The sequence below is a fragment of the Littorina saxatilis genome, linkage group LG10 (assembly GCF_037325665.1).
Source record: "Littorina saxatilis isolate snail1 linkage group LG10, US_GU_Lsax_2.0, whole genome shotgun sequence".
Classification (NCBI taxonomy): domain Eukaryota; kingdom Metazoa; phylum Mollusca; class Gastropoda; order Littorinimorpha; family Littorinidae; genus Littorina; species Littorina saxatilis.
The window spans coordinates 27,047,054-27,069,479 of record NC_090254.1 but is presented as its reverse complement, the minus strand read 5'-3'; the positions used below and the strand labels follow the sequence as shown (position 1 = coordinate 27,069,479).

At 40.5% G+C, this 22,426-nt stretch overlaps 1 protein-coding gene across 1 annotated transcript; it reads left to right on the top strand.

Moving 5' to 3' along the window:
- The first annotated feature begins 4,873 nt into the window (after nucleotides 1-4,873).
- LOC138978521 (solute carrier family 25 member 36-like) lies at nucleotides 4,874-21,206 on the top strand. Its single transcript, XM_070351258.1, has 7 exons — nucleotides 4,874-4,994; nucleotides 8,039-8,293; nucleotides 8,797-8,874; nucleotides 13,851-13,951; nucleotides 14,484-14,550; nucleotides 15,427-15,719; nucleotides 16,175-21,206. The coding sequence occupies exons 1-7, from the start codon at nucleotides 4,951-4,953 to the stop codon at nucleotides 16,444-16,446; spliced, it is 1,110 nt and encodes a 369-aa protein (XP_070207359.1). The 5' UTR covers nucleotides 4,874-4,950; the 3' UTR covers nucleotides 16,447-21,206.
- The last annotated feature ends 1,220 nt before the right edge of the window (nucleotides 21,207-22,426 follow it).

Sequence of the window (22,426 nt, the reverse complement as noted above, 5' to 3'; positions counted from 1 at the left end):
TACTTGCGTGCCCGCCCGTTGTTGAGCCATTTGTAGTGTAATTTGATTCGGGTGAATCGGTCACTTTTTGGCCGCAAGGGAAGGCAGACTGTATTGATAACATCTTTTAGCCTCTAATGTCCTCCTGAATTATCTTGTCTTGTTCTGTTAATAATGCATAATATTTCTAAAGCGCATGTATCCAGGACTTAGCCCTGCTCAAAGCGCTTTGTTTCATTATTTTCTCAGTGCACAGTTCGCATGCTCGCGAGGCCGTGTACACATGTGACAGGGAGACTACCGTCGCCCTTCACAGCAGGTTCTGCAGAATTGTTGGCTAGACACCTGTGGATTGTAGAGTTCTGTTTGTGATGGGGTCTGGCGGCTTCTGAGTTCCGCTGTTTGTGAGTGGGGTCTGGCGGCTTCTGAGTTCTGTTTGTGATGGGGTCTGGTGGCTACTGTCTCTCTCTGTAAGACAAATGTCGCCAATGTTTTCACAGAGTGACGTCAATAAACGATTTTATCATTATCTCTCTCTGTATATGCTCTTGATTTCCTTTGCGTAACCAAAACAGTTTTATAGGGCTAAGATATTAGACCTAACATTCTCAATCCTGTTTGATTGGACTTCGTCTCCGAAAGGTGATTGTTGTGTTTCGGCACTCGGTTACACACAATTCACAGTAATTCCAATGAGGTTACTCGCTTTCAACATCCCTGATTGACCAATCAGTATTGCAGGGGCGGACGAGGGGGGGGGGGGTGCACAGGGTGCAGGTGCACCCCCCTCTCCACTGTGAGTGAAGTCCAGCAAAACAAAACAAAAAAAAAATTTGGAAAGCTGATTCTATGACCATTTCTAAGTTCAAATGGCACCAGATGGCTCCATTTTGCTTCTTTGGGCCACATTTTTTCCGGGGGGGGGGGGGGGGCATGCCCCCGGCCCCCCTAGCAAATTCGGGCGCGAAATCACATTCACTTTTGATTCAAAGTGCACCCTCCCTTACAAAGCAACTGATCCGCCCCTGTATTGGACTGTAACGTGTCACTCTGCAGGAAATGTGCGTGACGGCCTTGAACGGTTTTGAAACAGAAATAAGAGTTGACTGACCATGACCGGTTTTATCCAACACAGCAAAGAAGCGTGATCAACTATATTTTCTGTCGACGTTCCGACGCTGCGCTTCATCAAACGCAGCTATATAAGCAGGTGTTGGGGTCGAGCAATAGGTCAATGCCCAGGGGATTAAAAAGCGGCACAGTTATATTGACCAATGGCCCCAAAGGGTTTAAAATCGTGATCGTGATTGGCGTTTTTTGACCTTTCTGTGACCGTGATTGCCGAAATTTCCATTTCTGTGATCGTGATGGGACTTTGCCCGTGATCCGTGATGACACAAAAATCAAGTCTCGTGATCGTGATCGTCATTTGTTTTCGTGATCGTGATGGGCATTATTGCAAAGCATTTTATTTTCAACGTACATTTTTCACAGCTGTATCACTCTATGATCCTCTATTCGTCAAGGTGTTTGTGATCGTGAAAACAAAAATCAAGGTAACTGTGATCGTGAAAGCTAAAATTTCCCTTCCCGTGATCGTGATGATATCCCCCCCCCCCCCCCCCCCCCCTTTGGGGCCCTCACCAATGTCCCGTGTTGTTGACCCCTGACCCTCAGCTGACATCATTCATCATGCAAATTTTACGGTGCTGACGTGACACACATTTGACCGTATTGCGCTTGTCCTTGGGCGTCAAACACAAATAAATACACACAGCGGATTAGTGACTAACACAGATTAGTGACTAACACAGATTAGCAAGAACATAGTACTGTTTGTTCTTTTTGTAAACCCTGTGCAACAACAGATTGAGAAACGTCGTTATAATATAATGACCTATGCTCCGCTGGGGTCAAAGGGCCTGAGTAAGTTAGCGTAACAACACACCTTCGGCGTAGGTGTATTCTTTCTGTTTTTACGGATTGTTGTGTCCTCAGTCTTGCGTCAACTTTGCTTACCGAACGTGGTAGAGAAACAGCGTTGCACTGGCGACGGTCCCGGGTATGCGGCGTACTGAGGGTGTGAGTAGAGGGTCAGTCGTCAGAAGTGCACGAGCGGACATTGTCTTCAGTCGTACTATAACTTGAATGATAGGAATGTCAAATGACTGTAGCGAGTCAGCCAGTTTAGTCAGTCTAAGTCTTAGGTGCGTGCACTAGTGTGTGTGTGTTTGTGTATGTGTGTATGTGTGTATGTGTGCTGTGTGTCAGTACGTGTGTGTGAGTCACGTGTGTTTCAGTGTGTGTGTGTGTGCATCAGTATGTGTGCGTGTCAATGTGTGTGTGTGTGTGTGTGTGTTTTGTGTGTGTGTTTCGTGTGACAGGTGTGTGCGGCCGTGTGTGTGTGTGAGTGTGCGTGTTTTTTTTTTAAGGCAGGCTGTAACAGTGTAAGCGCATTAGGGCCGGTCCCATCGATATATTATAAGGTGCATTGCTTGAGACCCAACACCGGAGATAACTGATAAGGAATACAATGCAATCATTTATACATGTTTGGGTGAAAATTCGATTCTTATGACAACTTTTATGAGCAAACAAATTAATTATTATTTAAACTTCCAAGCCAGGCTGAAATTTGATTGAAAAATGAGGGCGTGACAGTGCCGCCTCAACTTTAGTTTCACTACTAAAAGCCAGATATGACATCATCAAAGACATTTATCGGAAAAAAATGTCTGGGGTATCATCTGGAAGAGTTTTTATGTAAAGTTTCATGAAGATCGGCAGAGTGGTTTTCTTGGAATCGCTCTACTCACACACACACACACCACCACCACCATCACTACCACCACCACCACCCTCGTTTAGGATTTCTTGGTCCATGTGGTTAACAAATTAAGTCAAAACTTGACTAAATGTAAACACAAAACAAACAAACAAACAACAACCTTGAAAACATAGACTGCATTTCAAGTTATACAATGGTCATACAGGGTGCACGAAGACAGACTCGGTGTAAAATAGCTTATGAAAGCCGGTTACGGGTCCTGGCAGTATTCCGGTAGCCGTATATCCGTGCCGGACTGCAACACAAACGGCCGGTTTTCTGACAGTAGGGGAAAGGCTCCAGTCCAAATATGGACCGGCTCCTAATATGGACCACCTCCTGTTCTGACAAACTAACGGCGCTAGAGCGCTCAAAACAATTTCATTCGCTTTATTCACCCTATCTGGATAAGTTGCACATGTCAAAACAGTTGCAGAAACACAAACCTCAAAACCGTCAGGCTTTTTCGCTTTTTTTCACTTTTGGCAGCGTTCACTCTAAATTTGCCGCCTAAAACGGACTCGTTTCTGTCCACAGCCAAAGCTTTTATAACACAAAAATGGCTATATATGACAGCTAAGACAGTATTTGTTACATTTTAGCAGTGTGTACCACGAGTTTCTACTGCAAACAAAAAATAATATGGACCACCTTCAACAAATCGAAGAAAATAAAAACTAAAGGCAATTTTAATTAATTCATTTAGAAGCTTGCTGAAAATTATCTAAAACTAGCCCTCAAGATTTCAAAAAAATATAACAAATAGTCTTTTTTTGGTGAAAGTTGATAATTTCACTTATTTTCACTCTGTTTTTGATAAGCTTCTTTAGTTTCCTGGTGTGCTTCAAATAATACTCTCATCAACCCGAAACAGCTAAATCTAAAGCATATTTGAATTAGTCTGACTTGCACACTAAGTTGTATCATGTTATTTTGAAGTATAGGGGGCTTTTTACAGTGATTCGTGAAGGCCGCTTCACTGGTCCATATTGGGCGCCCAGGCTCCTAATATGGACCTTTTGTGATTTTTTTCGGTATTTAATTTTTGCTGAAGGTCTATCAAAGCTATTTCACTCTAATTAGGCCTAACGGTTAAACTAAGAGAGAAGGACTACCAACCACAAAATGAAACTTCTTCGCAAGAAAACAAGCAAGTTATCAGCAATAAACAAAAAGTGGTCCATATTATATATTAGGGGCCCTTCCCCTACTTTTTATCAGTTTTGTCTTATTAATGTGTGTGTGTATTGTGTGTTTTAGTGTGTGTGTGTGTGTGTGTGTACTGTGTGTTTCAGTGTGTGGGTGTGTCACGAGTCACGTAGTGTGTGTTAGTGCTTCACTGAGTCAGTATGACTGATGCAAATATCAATGTCACTTTTCTTCCTGCTACAAGACACGTTACACTGCCTTCGATAGGGTGGCACGTTTTTGTATTTTGTGTAATTAGCCTATCTGACTGTTCACCACTGATTTGGGTAACCTAATGTTTTATTTTTATTACTAACATCGTAGCAACGATTACAATACACTGCATGATTCTACAGCAGGGTCTGTTCTTCCGTCCTTTATCAGTAAATTCCTTGTTTGTTGTCATGACGAAATTTCACAACAAATTCATTTTTGAGAATATTTTTCGCAGTAATTTGTGTGTAACCTGAGCCTGTGGATGAATAGGCGTTGCCAGTGTGTAACAGTCATCCAAGTGACACGCACAACTGTTTCAGCACGACCACAACACATGTTGTGTTTACCTTGGGACTGACGAGGTCACCGTGTCTACACATCGACAGCTTATCGAGGCGGTCACAGGGCTGTCTCTCGAGCATGATTAGACAACCTTTTACACGAAATCCATGTAATTCAAAGACCAGAAGAACGCGGGATTGTACGCATGATGTCTTGCTTTCTTGGCGATAGGCCCGGTAAATGAAATAGACGTTTGAGATTTCAGAAGATTTTGTCCACGCGCCTTCCGCATGGGTCAAATGGGGGCGGCGACATATTATAACCAATCAAACTCAAGGTCGTTGACACCTTTTCTTCTGATTGGCTGACTCGTTGTGTGTGACCGGCTGCAAAGCAGCACAGCACATTGACTGGTGTGTCGCGCAGTTTGTATTCAGTCAGCATTGTGAAACGTCTACATGGAAGCGAAGAAAGGAAATGTAATCCATATCGTTGCTGGGGGGTAAGTGGCCTTTATTCACTGGACATTTGGATAGTTTTTATGTAAAACCACAGTTTTGTGGTTTTCAACTTACTCAATAATTAGCGAACTGAAACTGTGAAAGCAACAAAGACGGAAAGAAAGTTCGTCTGCTGTAGGCCTAACCAAAACATGGCTCCTTGGACGCAATAGAAACAAGGCAGACAGTTGATGTTCGCTGTTATTTAAGTTTGTGATGCAAATGCCTGTTCATGCACATTGCACTCTTCTATATACTTTAGATTCCAATTGTGCACACCATTCTATTCAAAGCTTGCATTATACATGAACATTTGGAACAAGAAAGCAACTCGGTTAAAAAGCCCAAGGGCAAGGGCATTGCAGCGATTGCTCCTGCAGTCTGCCCATCACATGTTGTGCTTGCTTTGCAGTTTGTTTACGACTGAAAGTCGTCTGCTGCGCGTTTGCAGACGACACATTACTTCATCTTCACCCGGTTGATCACCTGTTTGAGCTTGATGAGGAGAGTTGTTGATGAGTAGACTGCTTGATATTTGTAGATGTGTATGCCACACAAAAATTTCCACAGTCTATTTTTAGCTCGGTAACTCAGACAGTTAAAAGGCCAACATCGGCAGGAATTTTTCTCGTGGAGCGACCTAAACTTGAACCCGTCGCTATTCTTGCATGTCTGTTTACTTCGTGTTGCATGCAAAAATTGAGCGACTTCCTTGCCGCGTGGATTGACGAAGCTGTTTTATTCTCGGTCCAGTAGTTTGGTCTCAATCGCTCTACACACACGCACACACACACACACACTGGCACACACACACACACAGGCACACACACACACACAGGCACACACACACACACACCCGCTCGGCTTTTTGTCCCCTCTGCCTCACTGATTTGGATTTGTGTTTATTTCGTAATTATTTTGTTAGTAAATATTGAACATTGCTTCAATGTCGAAGCAAAAAACATCATTATTGGTTGTAATTTGCTACCAATTTTAAAACCCGAATATCGTATTACATAGTAATTTTGACAGCAGTTCAAATGTGTACATTAACCAGTTCCATTCGATGTTCGCCTTTAACAATACACAGGGTCTAACAAAAATAGGTCACAATAACATGTCTGTTGGCTTCTGGTCTAATCTCCTCACGTGCTGTTTTGACCCTCACCTTAGATTCATTGGGTGGTGTGGTCCTGTTTACTTCAAGTATGTCCAGTGTTGTTTGTTTACTTTTATACTACGTCGTGTTATCTCAGCTGCACATGCAGACTGAGACTGACTCAAGAATGGAAAAAAGCCCGTTCAATTCCACTAAAAGATTCCACATATAGTTGCTCTAACTTCAGGAAAAATGCCGATAATTTGTTTCTCAAGATTAGAAAAACTGCATCTGGAGTAATACACATGTACGTACTTGTGATGAAAATGACAATGACAACAACATATTTAGACTGAGAGTTAGAATAACTGTCCACGTGACTGACCCCAAGAAATAGACCCTATGGTATTCCAAGCTCTCGCAAACTTCAAACCATAGCAAAGCATATCCCGCGCAAGCTGCAAAAGCCAAGGTTCGAAGTTCTCGCAATGTTCAAAGCATAACAAAGAGCATGTCATGCGGACATCTCACGAGAGCTGCTCAGATACAAAAAGGTCTATCGCATTGTCTTGGTTACTGGCATGGTTGAGGCCAGTCCTGCTTTCCTGGATACAAAAGCGTTGTCCCACATTTTTGTGAGGCCTGTGACAAGAGGCTACAACAGTACATGTAGTTCAATCAAATATAGGTTTTTCCTTGTTACTGATTTGAACCAGCCAACAGTTTTCCTACATTGCAGATGGGTTTTTGAGACAAGTATATTTTGGTAACAAAGATCTAGACCAAGGGACAACAGAAGGTGTCCTGTCTTTTGCGGGGCCTTACATTTAATTTACATCGCACTTGCCACTGTTCCTCAGTGCAGACTGGATACAATCTGGATAGGCTGTTTCTTCTGCTGAAGGTCATTTAGGGTGAAGACGCAGAACTCTGCCAGGCCCAGTGCGTACAATGACATTTGGCATTGACTGAGGGTCTGTACATTTGGGAAAAGCATGCATATCTTTGCACCTGTAGATTCTATGGGGAAATTGGGAAGTGTTCAAAGTCTGTTGACTTTTAAGGCAAGTATGAAAACATCTTCATAGAATTCAGGCAAAACCATACGGCACGAGCACAGACAACAGTATGGCCAGTTTCTGTTAAGTGTTTCAGTTGAATGATAAGTGAAGCATTCAATTGACCAGTGCTGTCCTAGAATGAAAACGGCTGTTACAAACAGGCCCAGAACCTTAGGCATTACGCAGTGTTCAGGTTCAGCTTGCAGTTGCACCTTTTAATGCGTTGCACTTGCAGAAGATCATGTAACAGCTAAAAGGGCTAGTGCACCAAATGGGAGATGCACAAGACGTAAAGCACATGATGCAGTCTGTATAAAAATACCAGTGTCAATCATGAGTCATTGTTGATCTGGGCATGGTCGCAGCATTCGCAACTTGTTGAAGAAAACAGTCAGTTGATTTTAAAAGTCAGAACTAATCACTGTAAGGTGAAGCAGAAGAACTCTTGTAGGATTTTCCTTTTTTTTTTTTTAGCCAATGTGTTAATTATATATTTGTTTTTTTTAAAACTTTTTTTTGTTTTTGTTTTGCGTAGGGAAGTGGTAGAATTAACGCCGATTCCTGGTTGATGGAAGGAGGATTTATATTATCATTTGTTTTCACAACTTCACAATCTTCGCTAATACCGCATGTAGAGGTGGATTATGTCATGGGAACTTTAAAAGTTACTTTAGGTTGCCTTACTGAAGGTGGCTGAATGTGTAGCCCAAAACAACCTATTTGTTTCAATATTTGCTTCTGGTGTGTTGTCCCTAAAGTTATTCGTTTATTTTATCCTACAAAAGTATTTTCATGCATGAGAGTGTGTGTGTGTTTATGGCTGTCTTTTATTTTGTGAAATTGTAAGCAGAACTCGCACGTGAAACTCAATTTCTCTCTCCGACAGTGCTGGGGGTACAGCAGGGGCTGTAGTAACTTGCCCGCTGGAGGTTGTCAAAACTCGCCTCCAGTCGTCCGCCGGTACCACTCTCAACCACCTGTACCTCAACCCCACGGCACAAATACGACTGCCTTTCCAACCCTCAGTAGCACAAATTCACTGCTGCACCTCCTACAACTCCAACATTCCTGTGGACAGACCCATTCCTGCTGTGCTGCATCATGGCGGTAGCAAGACGGCTGGCATCATCTTCTGCCTCAGGTAGGTTTGCTTTCAGTCCCACTCTTGTGTGTGTGTGTGACAGTGTGTATGTTTTGGTGGCTTTGTTGGAGTTGAAGAAAATAGGAGTGTTTGGATTTTAATAGAATAATTCTTCAGTTTTTGAGATTTTCTTTTTTTCATCGAGCTATCAAATAATGTTGTTTTAGAACACTTTTGAATATCAATTGTGTAGATATGGGTGATTTTCTGCATTGAGTCCTCTTCTCTTTCTTTTAATTTAAATCAATTATGGTCATGTTTTGCTTGACAAGTGATTTATAGACAAACAAAAGATGTAAGTTTGTAATTAATGACCTTTTCTTGTTAAACTGTTTTTCCTCTTACAGTGAAAATGAAACAAGTCTCAATATCACAAATTACAAGGATTCAATGGCTACTTATAACTATGTAGGTACTGATTGTGATCAGTACTGTGAACCCTGTAACTTTGAAACAGTGATAGTGAATGCTCAAGTTATAATATTTCCTCGTTGTTGTTTCAGACATATCCTGCAGACAGAAGGAGTACGGGGATTATTTAAAGGGCTTGGACCCAATCTAGTTGGTGTTGCTCCATCAAGGTAAGTTCCATGCCTTTGTAGATTTCTTAACCCTTACACTGGTGCAATTCTGTAACACATGTTACATAGCCACTGGTGAATTAACAGAGAGAAAAATAAAGAAAAACGGTCATATAGGTTTTCGCATCCATGGGAGGTAATCAGAACCGACCAAACAGACTGAGCCAGTGGCGCGACATATGTCGTGACAACCAGGTGACAGTATACGTAATGTAGCGCGACAACCAGCCTAAGGGTAAAACTGAGTCCACTTTGTAACAGAGCTGGCTTGAACAAAGCATTCAACGTGTACTAACTTCATGTTTTGTTTACACTGTACAAAGGGGGCAAACCAAGAGAAGAAAATGAAACTTTGAAGGTTGTAAAGATCAAAGAATTTTTTTCTGCAAAATAGTACTAAGGCCAAAAAAAAAAAATTGTCTGTTTAGGGTAACATGACCAAAAAAAGTAGGGTCGGTAGGTAGGTAGGTTTTTTTTTTTTTTTTTTTTTTTTTTTTTTTGTGTAAATGCTATGTTGGCTGAACATTCACTTCTTATATTTGATGAATACATGTTTCAAAACTAACGTATATTAAATGAAACGCCAAATGTCTCTTTTTAGCATTTTTACCTCTTTTTTTTTTTTTTTTTTTTGAAATCCAAAAAAAAGTTTTTGGGTCGGCGCCAAATCGATAGGGTCGGTCGGGTTACCCTAAACAGACAATTTTTTTTTTTTGGCCTAATGCAAAAGGGGATGTTTCTGGTTATTTTTTGTCTCTCTTTTTCGGTCTCTACTGGGATTTTTTATTTCAAGTAGCGTGCCTCATACAATGTCTGTCGGAGCCCAGCTATCAAAATAGGAATTTAAGGAAAGGAAATTTTAAGGCGTGTGTCCTTGAAGTAACGTCTGTTCTGCTTTTTGTCTGTTTATCTGGCTTTTAATTTCAAGCTGTCATGCATTATGCATAAGTATCCATCTTTGTGAATGCTTGTGTAAGTCAACAATGAATATATTAGCATATTATATAGGTCAGCTGTGCCTTAAATGTAAGATACATCCTTATCCTATCTGTTGCATAAAGGAAAACCGGTTTTCGTGCATGGGTACCCAATTAGGGCAGATCATTTGGTTTGACACTATGACCTTGTAGGTAGTGTGGATATATTTTGGCAGTGGTTTATTATTGGAAACTTGATCTTTGTATCTTGTGGGACAATGATGGCAGGACTGTTTTAGCTTGACAGAAAGAGCATGCCTCTTAGTCTTAATGCACACCACTACTACATTTTATGCACTTTTCATGGTCTAGAAGCTTCAGGGCAGGGAGTTTGCCAAGAAAATGGGAGAGCAAGCTAGAGAGGAAGGCTGGGGAAAACATTTGCCTGCTAACCAAGTTTAAGTGCCTTCTAAGGCATAAACAGTTTAAATAAAACAACCGCAGGATACCTTGCTCATACTATTATTACCTTTTCATAGCCCTACGTCCCTCTTTTTATATTTAGTCAAGTTTTGACTAAATATTTTAACATCGAGGGGGAATCGAAACGAGGGTCGTGGTGTATGTGTGTGTGTGCGTGCGTGTGTGTGTGTGTGTGTGTAGAGCGATTCAGACTAAACTACTGGACCGATCTTTATGAAATTTGACATGAGAGTTCCTGGGTATGAAATCCCCGAACGTTTTTTTCATTTTTTTGATAAATGTCTTTGATGACGTCATATCCGGCTTTTCGTGAAAGTTGAGGCGGCACTGTCACGCCCTCATTTTTCAACCAAATTGGTTGAAATTTTGGTCAAGTAATACGAAGCCCGGGGTTCGGTATTGCATTTCAGCTTGGTGGCTTAAAAATTAATTAATGACTTTGGTCATTAAAAATCTGAAAATTGTAAAAAAAAATAAAAATTTATAAAACGATCCAAATTTACGTTTATCTTATTCTCCATCATTTGCTGATTCCAAAAACATATAAATATGTTATATTCGGATTAAAAACAAGCTCTGAAAATTAAATATATAAAAATTATTATCAAAATTTGTTTTTCGAAATCAATTTAAAAACACTTTCATCTTATTCCTTGTCGGTTCCTGATTCCAAAAATATATAGATATGATATGTTTGGATTAAAAACACGCTCAGAAAGTTAAAACGAAGAGAGGTACAGAAAAGCGTGCTATCCTTCTCAGCGCAACGAATACCCCGCTCTTCTTGTCAATTCCACGGGCACTGCCTTTGCCACGGGCGGTGGAGTGACGATGCTACGAGTATACGGTCTTGCTGCGTTGCGTTGCGTTCAGTTTCATTCTGTGAGTTCGACAGCTACTTGACTAAATATTGTATTTTCGCCTTACGCGACTTGTTATTTTGTTGCTGTAACAGCTTGCTTCAGCTTTGTGTGTGTATCTAACCTATTAGATCAATTCCATTGCTTGTGGAAGAAATTGCTCTTTAAAAATCTGGGCTATTGAAATATTTGTAGTGGCTGCACCCATTTCTAAATGTCTTCTGCGTAGTCTAGGTATTGCAATGTCAGTCCATCCTTGAAACACCGTTTTCAGTATGTGCTTGCAATTGCATTATTTTCCCCTTTTGTACAGAACACTATGTCAGTGTGTGTATTACTGACTGGTCCTTTTCATTTGTGTAATATTGGGTATTTGTGTAGCTTTCTTTTGAGAATCCCTGCAGTTTTGTTTCGTGTCATGTTGGATCAACAAAGAGCTTGTCTCTGCCTCCCTGCAGTTTGAGATTTCACACAGGTGTTTCAACATCATGCATGCCCAGATGGCCAAATCTCAAAAATGTTACTCGCCATAACACAGTTGATCTGCAGTGTTTATATGGCTTAAAAACTCGACATTACAACCAAAAGTGTTGCATTTGACAAGAATCTTCATTGTCCAGCCGGGCCAGTTGCCAGACGGTTTCTACTAGCCCGGCGGATATTTACTCGCCACTGGCGATCGGGCAGACAATTCGGTCATCCCTGCCCAGTATTCTGTCCTTCAAAACTGTCAACAGTTCGGCTGTCGTGCTTGTCTTTTTAAGAATAGGAAGTTAGTTTACAGGCTTACGTTTTTGTGCTCTTTATTTCTTGTTTTTGCATATGGGGTGTTGAGCTATTTTAAGCACAAAGCTGTCCATACAACTAGAGGTGAATGAGACAGTGACACAGTTACCTGTGTATGGGTTAAATCCCCGCTGATGGCTCACATATATATTATGCATTTTATCCATGCATGGATATGAAAGGAAAGCCTCGGGTGACGTCATTCATATTCTTGTTTACTGTGCACACATTGGATGAACGGAACATAGTTTCTGCATGGAAGTTATGAAGAAAGGAAGTTTGGGCTACAGACTTTAGACTTGTTGTTCTTCTTGCAATATTGATGGATTACTTGAAGAGCAAGGTTACACATGTGTCTGTCACTGTCTAGACAGGTCAAATGTCTGTCTGTCCCCAGTTGTAGCAAAGACAGACAGCAATCTCTAGTGTGGATATGTTTGTCTAGTTTGCAATTACAAGACATATTTGCAGAAGAATTACAGAAACAAAGAAGCAGCTCATGGGATATATATATTAACCTATAATCAATAACCACCTGATGTAGTCCTGGCAAAGATAAACCAGACTAAAGCAACCATGTGTGCATTCGTACATGTACTTGTTTGTTAACTTATATACCTATGAAGAACTTAATTTATGGGTCAGTATTTAAAGAACTGTACTGTACTTTTCCTGGGGTACAAAAGTTCATCAGCTATTGGTAGAGGTTATCTTTCTAAAAGAAAATGTATTGTGCTTTTGAACTAAACTGAGAAAGTAGGTTTGTGGGTCACAAGCTGTTTTTGACTCAGAGAGGCATACAGCAGTATAGATATGGCCTACAGTGAAACACTTATTTTAAGGACCCCAGTGTTCAGCATATTCTGTTCGCAACTTCTGTAAATGTACTTCCATGTTAAGACTCGATCCATATCCCTCTCTTTTAAGATGTGATTTTTTTTCAGATTTTTGGAGGTCTGTACTAGACGAGGGATAGAGGTTGCGTAAGGGTAGGGCGGTGAATGTGTTATAAATCTCAGTTACACTTAACAGCTTGGGTTACAGGCCAACTGGTAGAGGTTGCTTGCATAAGGGAGAGAGGTGCAGTGTGTTCGAGACCTTTCTTGTGTTATATTTAGAACTCAGCTGTTTTTCTGAGTGGCAAAGCGGTAGGTAGGCCCTGAATGCAAAATGTAGAAGCACAAAAGGGTAGCTCAGATTAGCAAAGGGGAAGAGTAACTCATGGTTTGATCTAGTTAAGTGAAAGGTCAGCTGGAAGCAGCTTGTGTGAACTTGATTACATGTTGATGACCTTGAGTAGGTGACTCTTTGCGTTGGCTCAAAATAAAGGTGTTTGTCAGTAATATGATCTATAATGGTGCAGGGGCATGTCACTTCTATACCAGTGAACAACAAGGGTTAGATTACGTGAGATTGGATTTCACAAAGAGTGTTGAAAATGAGCCTTTACATTCATCACGCCTCAAAATGTCATTGTGAATTTACCCTTGCTCTGTGGGTAAATTTTGTAAGAGCAGTTACAGTTTGTTTAAAATCAAAGTCTTCAGTTGTCTAACTAAGGAAAGGCGTCTTCGAATGATACCATGTCTTCCTCCTCACACATACAGGCACACATCTGTCGACTTGATTCAAGTTAACTGCCCTTTCAGACACATTTCAACTTCTGTCGGTTTAACATGTACTTGATCAGAAATAAGTTTTTAATTATGATAGCAGCGAGCTGTTCAGTTATTGTCATCCCTGCGTTTGAGGCAAGCATTCTGGGTAAGATTTGGTTTAGTTTAGCCCCAAAAGACTTAATGCAGGACAATTTCTTCATCTTTTTGAGTGTCATCCGTCCTGATTGTGTATTTGTGTGTGTATAGACCTCCAAGAGCATTAACGTTCATTATGTGCATTGTTTATAAGTATTTTTCCTTGTATGTTGCAGAGCAATCTACTTCGGTGCTTATGCCAAGAGTAAACGAACGCTGAACGAAGTCCTAACCCCAGACACACCAATTGTACACCTGTGTTCTGCTATTGTGGCAGGTATGTCAAGGAAACAGGGGCAGCCCTTAATCGCATCTGACATTGCTATCTGTGCTGTGATGCCCTAGTTCAGAGTGAAGTCAGGGCAAGTTTAACTTTGCTAGTGGTGTGTGTCACTGTCAGCAGTGTGGTGATAATTTTCTAACGGGTCTTGTTTTGCATCAACGAGGCAAACCAATCAGTCAGTGCAACCCCTGATCATGCATGTACTTGAATGATGTAATGGATGATTGATTAGTTCAGATATAGGCTGTAAAGAACTTTTAAGCTAGTTAATGTCAATGTTTATTCTGATCTTTATCTTTCTTTGTAGTTGATTAATGACGTAGTAGGAACCATCAATCTCATACATGCGGAAAAATGTAAGGTCACTGTTAGTGTTAGTTTAGCAACAATAGACAAAGAAGATGCGCCAGTACATGTACTAGTATAGGCAGCATACTTGGATATTATGATAGGTGCTTGAATGAACAGTTTTGAACGGTGAGTGAAACGATCTGTTTTTCAATGATGATTGTTTATCTTTTCACAGGAGTATCTGCGGCCACTTGTACCAACCCTCTCTGGTTGATCAAAACAAGACTGCAGCTCGATCAAAAGTAAGTGCAGTATATTATTTTGTCATGTCAAAAGGTTTTCTTTATAAAAAAAAAAAGTAAACAGTCAACAAAATTGCTAAATTTGTATAATTTTATATTCACATTGCCCTTAATAAATAGAGGGGTAATCCTGCGTTTTTCATCTGAACCCTCGAACATCTAAAACTGTAGATGATGAAATCAGGCTGGGTTAATACAGGCAGACAGTTTCATCAGATGGTTAGCAGGCGCTGTGCATTCTGATGAAATCCACGAGAGTTGCTGCAGGCTGTGGTTTTCATGTCGCATTCCCTTCCCATTTGTACATAGGGACAGTATTATACAGGGGTACCTGCCATGAAAGGACACCCTTAGGACCAGCCAAAGTGGCCCTACATCGCTAGGTGGTCTTTTAGGACAGGTGTATGTTGGTCAAGACAATAGACAAAGTAAAAGCTACAAGAGAAGGTGTCCTCTCATGGGAGGTGCCCTCTTATTAGAGGGGCCTCACATCACAGGTACTACTGTATGATAATGGAAGGTTCGACGTTCAGTGTAAGAGTTATTTTTTAGACATTGCTCATTCGCTGAGATTCGCTGCCTTCCACTTTAACATTTCAAAAGATAAAATGACGGTTGAACTATTGATGATAGAATTGGGGGAGGGGGGGGGGGAGAATTGGGGGAGGGGGGGGGGGGGAGAATTGGGGGAGGGGGGGGGGGGAGGGTAAAGTTGCATGCGTTTTGTCATTGGTCAGAGGTTCGGGGGGAGGGCTAAGAGGGCAGGTTTGGAGCCATTCTAACCCCTCTTTCCATTCAGTTTTCATTGTCTGTGCCTGTAGCGCTCGCAGTATTGATTTTCTCTGTACTGATGCTGTTTGTGTTTGTCCTTTGCAGAATTGAAGATCGCTTGACATATCGAGAATGCGTTCGGAGGATTGCCAAGCAGGGCGGGATTCGTGGATTTTACAAGGGCCTTTCGGCTTCGTACTATGGTGTCAGTGAAACTGTGATTCATCTTGTGATTTATGAGGCAGTCAAAGCCCACTTGACCCAAAAAGACAACGGCAATGGCAGGGCACCGGACATGCAAAACGGCAAGAATGAAATGCAAACTATCGACTTCTTCAAGTTCATGCTGGCTGGGGCTATCTCAAAGTCTTTCGCTACCTGTGTCGCTTATCCTCATGGTAAGTAAACATTGACCGAGATGCCTGGCTTTCCTATCCTTATATCTTTAGCCTGAGACTATGCAGAAAGCTGCTGCCTTTTGTGCAGAGCGGGATTTTGTTTTCTCTTCTGAAAGATGGAGAGAGAGGGAGAGAGAGAGAGAAAATGAGCGACCAATGTGAACGATGAAAGGTTTTAGCAGGATAGTTTATTACTATTGAAAAAATATGAAGACAATTTAAAGAAAAACAGGAAATACATTTTTTCAACATTTTGTTTGGAATTAATTTAAGAATGCTTGAAAAAAGTGTGTGTTTAACCATAGAGATCTAGTTTTGCACAAGCACAGATTTACACGTCAAAGAGCTAATGTTGCTCAAAACATACTTGAAAACGTGTTTAGACTGTAAGTAGGGCTAAGTTTTCTCTATTCTGAGGTGCTAATCCATATCTCCCATGATTGGTTTGTGTGCAGAGGTGGCCCGAACGCGGCTTCGCGAGGAGGGAAACAAATACAAGTCGTTTTTCCAGACCCTGAACCTGGTTGTTCAAGAGGAGGGAGCGAGGGGTCTGTACCGAGGCCTGGTGACCCAGCTGGTCCGGCAGATCCCCAACACTGCCATCGTCATGGCGACGTACGAACTGGTCGTCCACATGCTCTCCAAGTGTATGGAGGACTCGGCCGCAAGAAAGGATGCACTGCATTCGGACATACCAGTGTGTGATGTAGCTAGAACTACTGACTAGAGTGCTTGGTTTTTCTTGGGTGGTAGAGTGGCTGATACTAGTTCTGCGAAATAGGAGTGAGTGGTTGTGTGCTTTTTGTATGGATGATTGTGAGAGGGTGGGTGTGTGTAGCTGATTGCAGTTGTATTCATGTGTGCATGGACAATGTGTATGGGTACGTTTTTGTGAGAGTATTTGTGTGTGCTCAACTGCTGGAAGAAAGAAATGTGTGATATTTTATGAAAAATGTGGGAGAAAAAACAATGCGAGAGGCTTGTGATTATGGGAATTCTATCTGGGCATACAACATACTCAGGTAACTGAGGGATGTGAGGCGTTATCCTTACAAGGTGTGTGTGCGTGTGAGAGAGCGAGAGGGGGAGCAAAGCTTACCAGAATACAAGGGAAACTGCTGTATTGTACATAGCCGTTCAGCTTTCAGTAAGGATCTGAAGTGGCATTTATATGAACACTCCAATCTCAGATTACCTGTGCCATTACCTTTATTATTGTGGTAATATTTTGTGACCTAGAAATTAGAACAAGGGGTTTCAGTGCATTTGACATCTTAGAAGTTGAGGGTGAAGTTCAAGAATTGCCATTTTGACCTCCATTTTTCTGCTTATTTTCTTAAAACAACCGCTGGCAAAGTAAGAGTCTGCTGAAGTTCTGTTGCCAAGGATTGGGGTGTCGGTCATCATTTTGTTGTCCAGTATAATCATTTGTATTTAATGCTATGCAGAAGTTTTTCTTGTATTTTGATATTCTGTTCATGTCTTGGGTGTTGAAAGGACTGTCCATGTTTGGCTTACCGTGAAATTACTCTTCTTTTGGCAAATTACAGTTTAAATTCACGCCCAGAAAAATAGATGATATATGCAGACCTGGGAACCCGTACGATTTAGCCGTATTTTGTACGCTTAAATGTCTAAAATACAATCAGTACGATCAGTGGAAACAAAATACGATCAAAACAATCCTAGACTATTTTTCTTCACAAGCGCATCCGAGTTTTAGTCACCGAAAGTTACACACATAGGTTGTCAGGGCCAGATTGTCATTCCTGAATATTTAGCCAGACACTGTTTATTTGAATGATTACATATAACTTTACAACTTTTGATCAGTGACAATAGTTTTTGTCATTAAACACTGAAAGAAGTATTTGTATTGAATGTATTGATCAATTCATTTGACAGAGCACTGGACGCGTGCAAAGCATATTTGAATCATGGATGTTCAAATGCTGTGTGGAGTACACTCATACTTCTGAAAATACACCAAGTTTGTTTGAGAATACTTCAAGTTCAAAGCAGGGGTTCCCAGGTCTGTATATGATAGTCAACTGTGACTTGTTAATTTGATATTACTTTTTTGGGCCTTTTGTAATGCTGAACAGTTTTATTAGCTCTGTCTCAAACTGGCATTGTCATGTTGGCTTAAGAATCATAATAAACAGTGGGTATTGGTGTGTAATTTTACCTGGCGTTAGTGGATTGCAACGAATATCAGGTATGATTACATCCTTTATATTATCAATAAGGTTTGAAACACTTATCAAAAAGTGGTTTTTTTTTAAATTCCAGTGGGCATTATTTCTGTGTGTGGGTTGGATGCGGGTCTTAGTGGTTGAGCACTGCATGACCCAGGTCTTGCCATCGTTTACATCTTTGATGTCTAACTATCATGGCCTACCTGAGATTTAGGTACAGCTGGTTTTTTTCTTCAGCTCAGGGAAAGTAAACAACGTACTTGAGTGGTTGTGTTAGTGTGACTTGGACAGAGTAGCGAATTTAATTTTCCTGTGGTGGAACTTTATTTTACAAGGATAGAGGTTTAAGGCCACGCCTTTTCTTACAACCTGTCCTTACCTGTGACAAATCCTGCCTGCTGCTGGTTGACAATTCAGGTCTTGCATAGTAATATCCATTTATTGTATTCTTTCAGACCCAGCTTAATAAAGATGAAGTAGGTGGGGTTTTTTACGTTTGTTTTTAAAACTATCATATTTAACATGTGTAATTCAAAAGGCGATTCTGACTGTGTTTCAATGGCATTGCGATAACAGCATTATGATGGGATTATACAACTTGGTATGCATACAATTTTGTATATTGCGGCTGCTTATCCTACATGGATATTAAACTGTTTTAATGATCAATTTCACTCTGTACCTGAAACAGAATCTTGTTTTTTTTTAATTCAAGGCAAAACATTGTGGGTATTCAAGAAACCATTGTGCGTTGTGTGTGTGTGTGTGTGTGTGTGTGTGTGATGTTTAATTTTATATTTCAACTTACTGACTTGTATTTGTCATGTGCAGATGTTTTGATAAATGTGTTTGTGTAACTGAAAGTCACAGTCCTTCTGGTGAAAACAGTATGGCTCACTATCTCAGATCTGTCCAGCTTTTTACATGGGAAATCATCCCTGTATTTGGACACATACCACACATTAACAGCCCAATTCCTTCATGTGCAGATAGGAAACTTTTTGATGAATTGATTTTGAAGATTGATACTTGTGTCAGTTAAGAAATGAATTCATCAAGAAATTCCACTCAGACCATAAAGCACCCAGACTGTTGACTGTTGATACGTGGCCAGATCTGAGATGCTGGGCTGAATAGTTTACACAGGAACACCTGTGCCTTTAACTGTGAACAATCTGTTGATGATATGTATGTTCAAGTTATGCTGTGCTTTGAGTGATCAACAGCAGCAGACTTAGAGGATTTTTAATGTTGTAAATTTTTTTTATCTTTCTCTCTCTTTGATTTTTTTTATTACCTTTGGTTTGAAAACATAAACTTTGTATATAATTTGTGCTCTATTTTTTTTTTTTTTTTTTTTACCTTACTCTTCTTGTTAAAATTGAGTGCTTCAAATTAGGTTCACAGCAACAAGTGTAATTACGACTCCGATCTGGATTACTTTCTGCTCTTATTCATGATGCAAGGACATAGTATTCTGTAAGCTACTGGAGTGACAGTGTTGCTCATAGCTTACAGTTTTGTATTTTAAATTTGTCCGAGGGCACCAATTGATTCTGTGATGTTCAATTAAGTTGAGATTAATTTTTAAAGGGGACGAGAGAGAGAGAGAGAGTATGTGTTTGTTTGTTTGTGTGTGTAAGAGTGGTGTGTGTATGAGAGTGGGGTGCAAAATCGTAGCAGTTGTGGTAGTGACAAGTCTGCTGCTACGTGAATGTTCCATGTTGATCATAATGAATGTTTGTTGTAAGATGTGCATCGGTATGTGTTGACATGCATCTTCATGTTCATATTACCATGAGCCAGTGCAAGTTGAGTGAGCTCCAGTCAAACTAAATTTAAAGCTGAACATAATTTATAATCCTACTTAGAGTTAGAAAAGAAACATAATTCATATGTGCAATGTATTTATGTTTGTCTGTGAGGATGCATGCATTGGTAAGATGGGGAAAAAAAATGGTCAAACATGACAGAGCATCAATATTTTTGTATATTTTAGAAAGCTTTTGTTCTTCAAAGAGGAATCTCGTCACATTTCTAAATTGATCTGATGAAATTTGTGGAGAAAAATGTCCAGTTTTACCTGTCTGCATTTCGATGATTCAAAATTGGAAGCAGTAAATATTTTAGGATGGACAAAAAGGGACGCACACATTCTCACTGAGCTCTTCCAATGAGTCTTTCAGTTTGAATTTAACACAAGGTGCATGGATTGAATGAAAAAAATCCTGATGGTTAGGGCAGTGCGTTATCCTGTCAACTTTATTTCTATCTTCAAGGGGTATGAATTAATGCGAAAGGCGATGATTTTGACACCCCCCACGGGTTAGGGGGAAGAATTTACCTGATGCTCCCCAGCATGTCGTAGGAGGCGAGTAACGGATTCTGTTTCTCTTTTACTCTTGTTAAGTGTTTCTTGTATAGAATATAGTCAATTTTTGTAAAGATTTTAGTCAAGCAGTATGTAAGAAATGTTAAGTCCTTTGTACTGGAAACTTGCATTCTCCCAGTAAGGTAATACATTGTACTACGTTGCAAGCCCCTGGAGCAAATTTTTGATTAGTGCTTTTGTGAACAAGAAACAATTGACAAGTGGCTCTATCCCATCTCCCCCCTTTCCCCGTCGCGATATAACCTTCGTGGTTGAAAATGACGTTAAACACCAAATAAAGAAAGAATGATTTTGACTGAAGGGACATTTCTTCCCCCTACTGATTTGTTGATGGAAAGACAGAACGGAATAGTATACTTGAATTTTACGAACAAGAGAAATTGAGTGAAGAGATTTACAACCTAGATCTCAATGTTTTTAGCAGTTGATGTGTGGCAGTGTTAATATTTGATATACCAACTGTATTTGCTTGTGAGGCCCATCTCCTCAAAGCTCATGGCAGAAACAATCGTTTAACTTCACTGACTGATCAGTTGTGTAGTGTTTGTCCTGTGTGCGTTTCGGATATGAATATCTAGCTACTGGGAGTTGGAAACTGATTTTTGGTGCGAACATAAAGTACTCTAATATACACTGATATGCAAACCCCTCGGGTGTGTCGGTGCTGGTGAAAAATGTTGTTTTAAATCGTGTGGTTGAAAGCCGATGATTTGAAAGCATATTTTTCGTGGCAATAACTTGACAGCTACCTTCTACCGATCGGGGACCTAGATTAATACACAAGAATATCGAACAGATCTCTCAGTGCTAGAGCATACAGTCCGTATATTACTATACTGTAAATATGTAATATAACATATTGAAGGCAAGATGAAAAATAAAGTTGAAAAACCTGAACTAATTTTGTTAATTTGTGCGAGTGTTTGTGAACGTTTTAGTGTGCGCTTGTGCATGCATGTATTTTGTGTGGAAATGAATTATGTATTTGTGATCTACAACTATTGGTGCATGAACAAGCTTTAGCTTTGTCCTATGTGTTGCAGAGAAAGGGATAGATAATTCTTGATTTTTATTTTTATTGAGAGAAAGAAGTGTTTTTGAAATGGCAACAAAGCTGTCTCTGCAGGATTGTTATTACTGATTACAATATTGTTTTTTTGCTGAAATTATTGTGCCCACAAGTGCAGGTGTTTAATAATACGAGAATTTATAACGCGCACATATCTCACCACAAGGCGACCTAAGGCGCACTCATACACAATCTTTCGCATTACACTTACGCATAAATTACATGAAGGCAACAACACAGGGACACGGCAACACCAAAACCTGCTTACTCTGCAATGAAAATTGTATCATTTAATAATTTGATATCTGGAAACGCCCCCCTCCCCCCCACAAACACACACCGGCAGAGAACATGCAAAAACGGCTTCTCAAAACTGTGCAACACAATCAAGTCAGAAAAACTGGCGCTTGTCTACGGTGCTACAGGACATTGATACAAGCTCTTGAAGCATACACACAGAAAATCTCTTTGCACATCTCATGACCGTCTCATACCTGTGGTCACCTTCTGACCTGGGATCAGTCGACTGTCAAGGTCTGCAGACCAAACAGAAACAACTTGAGCCATGGTGGGCAGTACTCGCAGAAATAGGGCAAGTTATGCAAATAGGACAAGGTGATCTTATCAGATTAGTGACCCCAACCAAATGCCACGGGTAGAGAAATCCCAGGCGGGTTATGGAATGCCGTACAGTGGAACCCCTCTTAAGACCCCCCCCCCCCCCCCCTCCATCAACCCCTGTTATAAGACCTACCCCTCTCATACAATATTTTAAAGACATTTTTACCCTTCAGATTTTCTGTAAATTTGTCCTCCATTTTAAGAATCCCTCCCTTTAAAAACAAGAAGAGCAAACGCTCGATCGAGTCACTTTCGCAGTTCTGAATATTATATGAGGCATCAGATGGACAGGAAGAAATTGCTATTCACAACACAATGAGTCACGTTCACATAAAATTTGAGCCCGGTCACTTTTATAGTTTCCGAGAAAAGCCCAACGTTAAGTTGTGTGTTGCCGAACAGAAAAGGCTAGTTATCTCCCTTGTTT

What these genes read in the sequence shown, in the direction of transcription:
- LOC138978521 (XM_070351258.1), top strand. Translation starts at nt 4,951, where the DNA reads ATGGAAGCGAAGAAAGGAAATGTAATCCATATCGTTGCTGGGGG. An exon ending in GTGTTCTGCTATTGTGGCAG is followed by an intron (nt 13,952 to 14,483) that starts GTATGTCAAGGA and finishes ATCTTTTCACAG; the next exon opens with GAGTATCTGCGGCCACTTGT. An exon ending in AGACTGCAGCTCGATCAAAA is followed by an intron (nt 14,551 to 15,426) that starts GTAAGTGCAGTA and finishes TGTCCTTTGCAG; the next exon opens with AATTGAAGATCGCTTGACAT.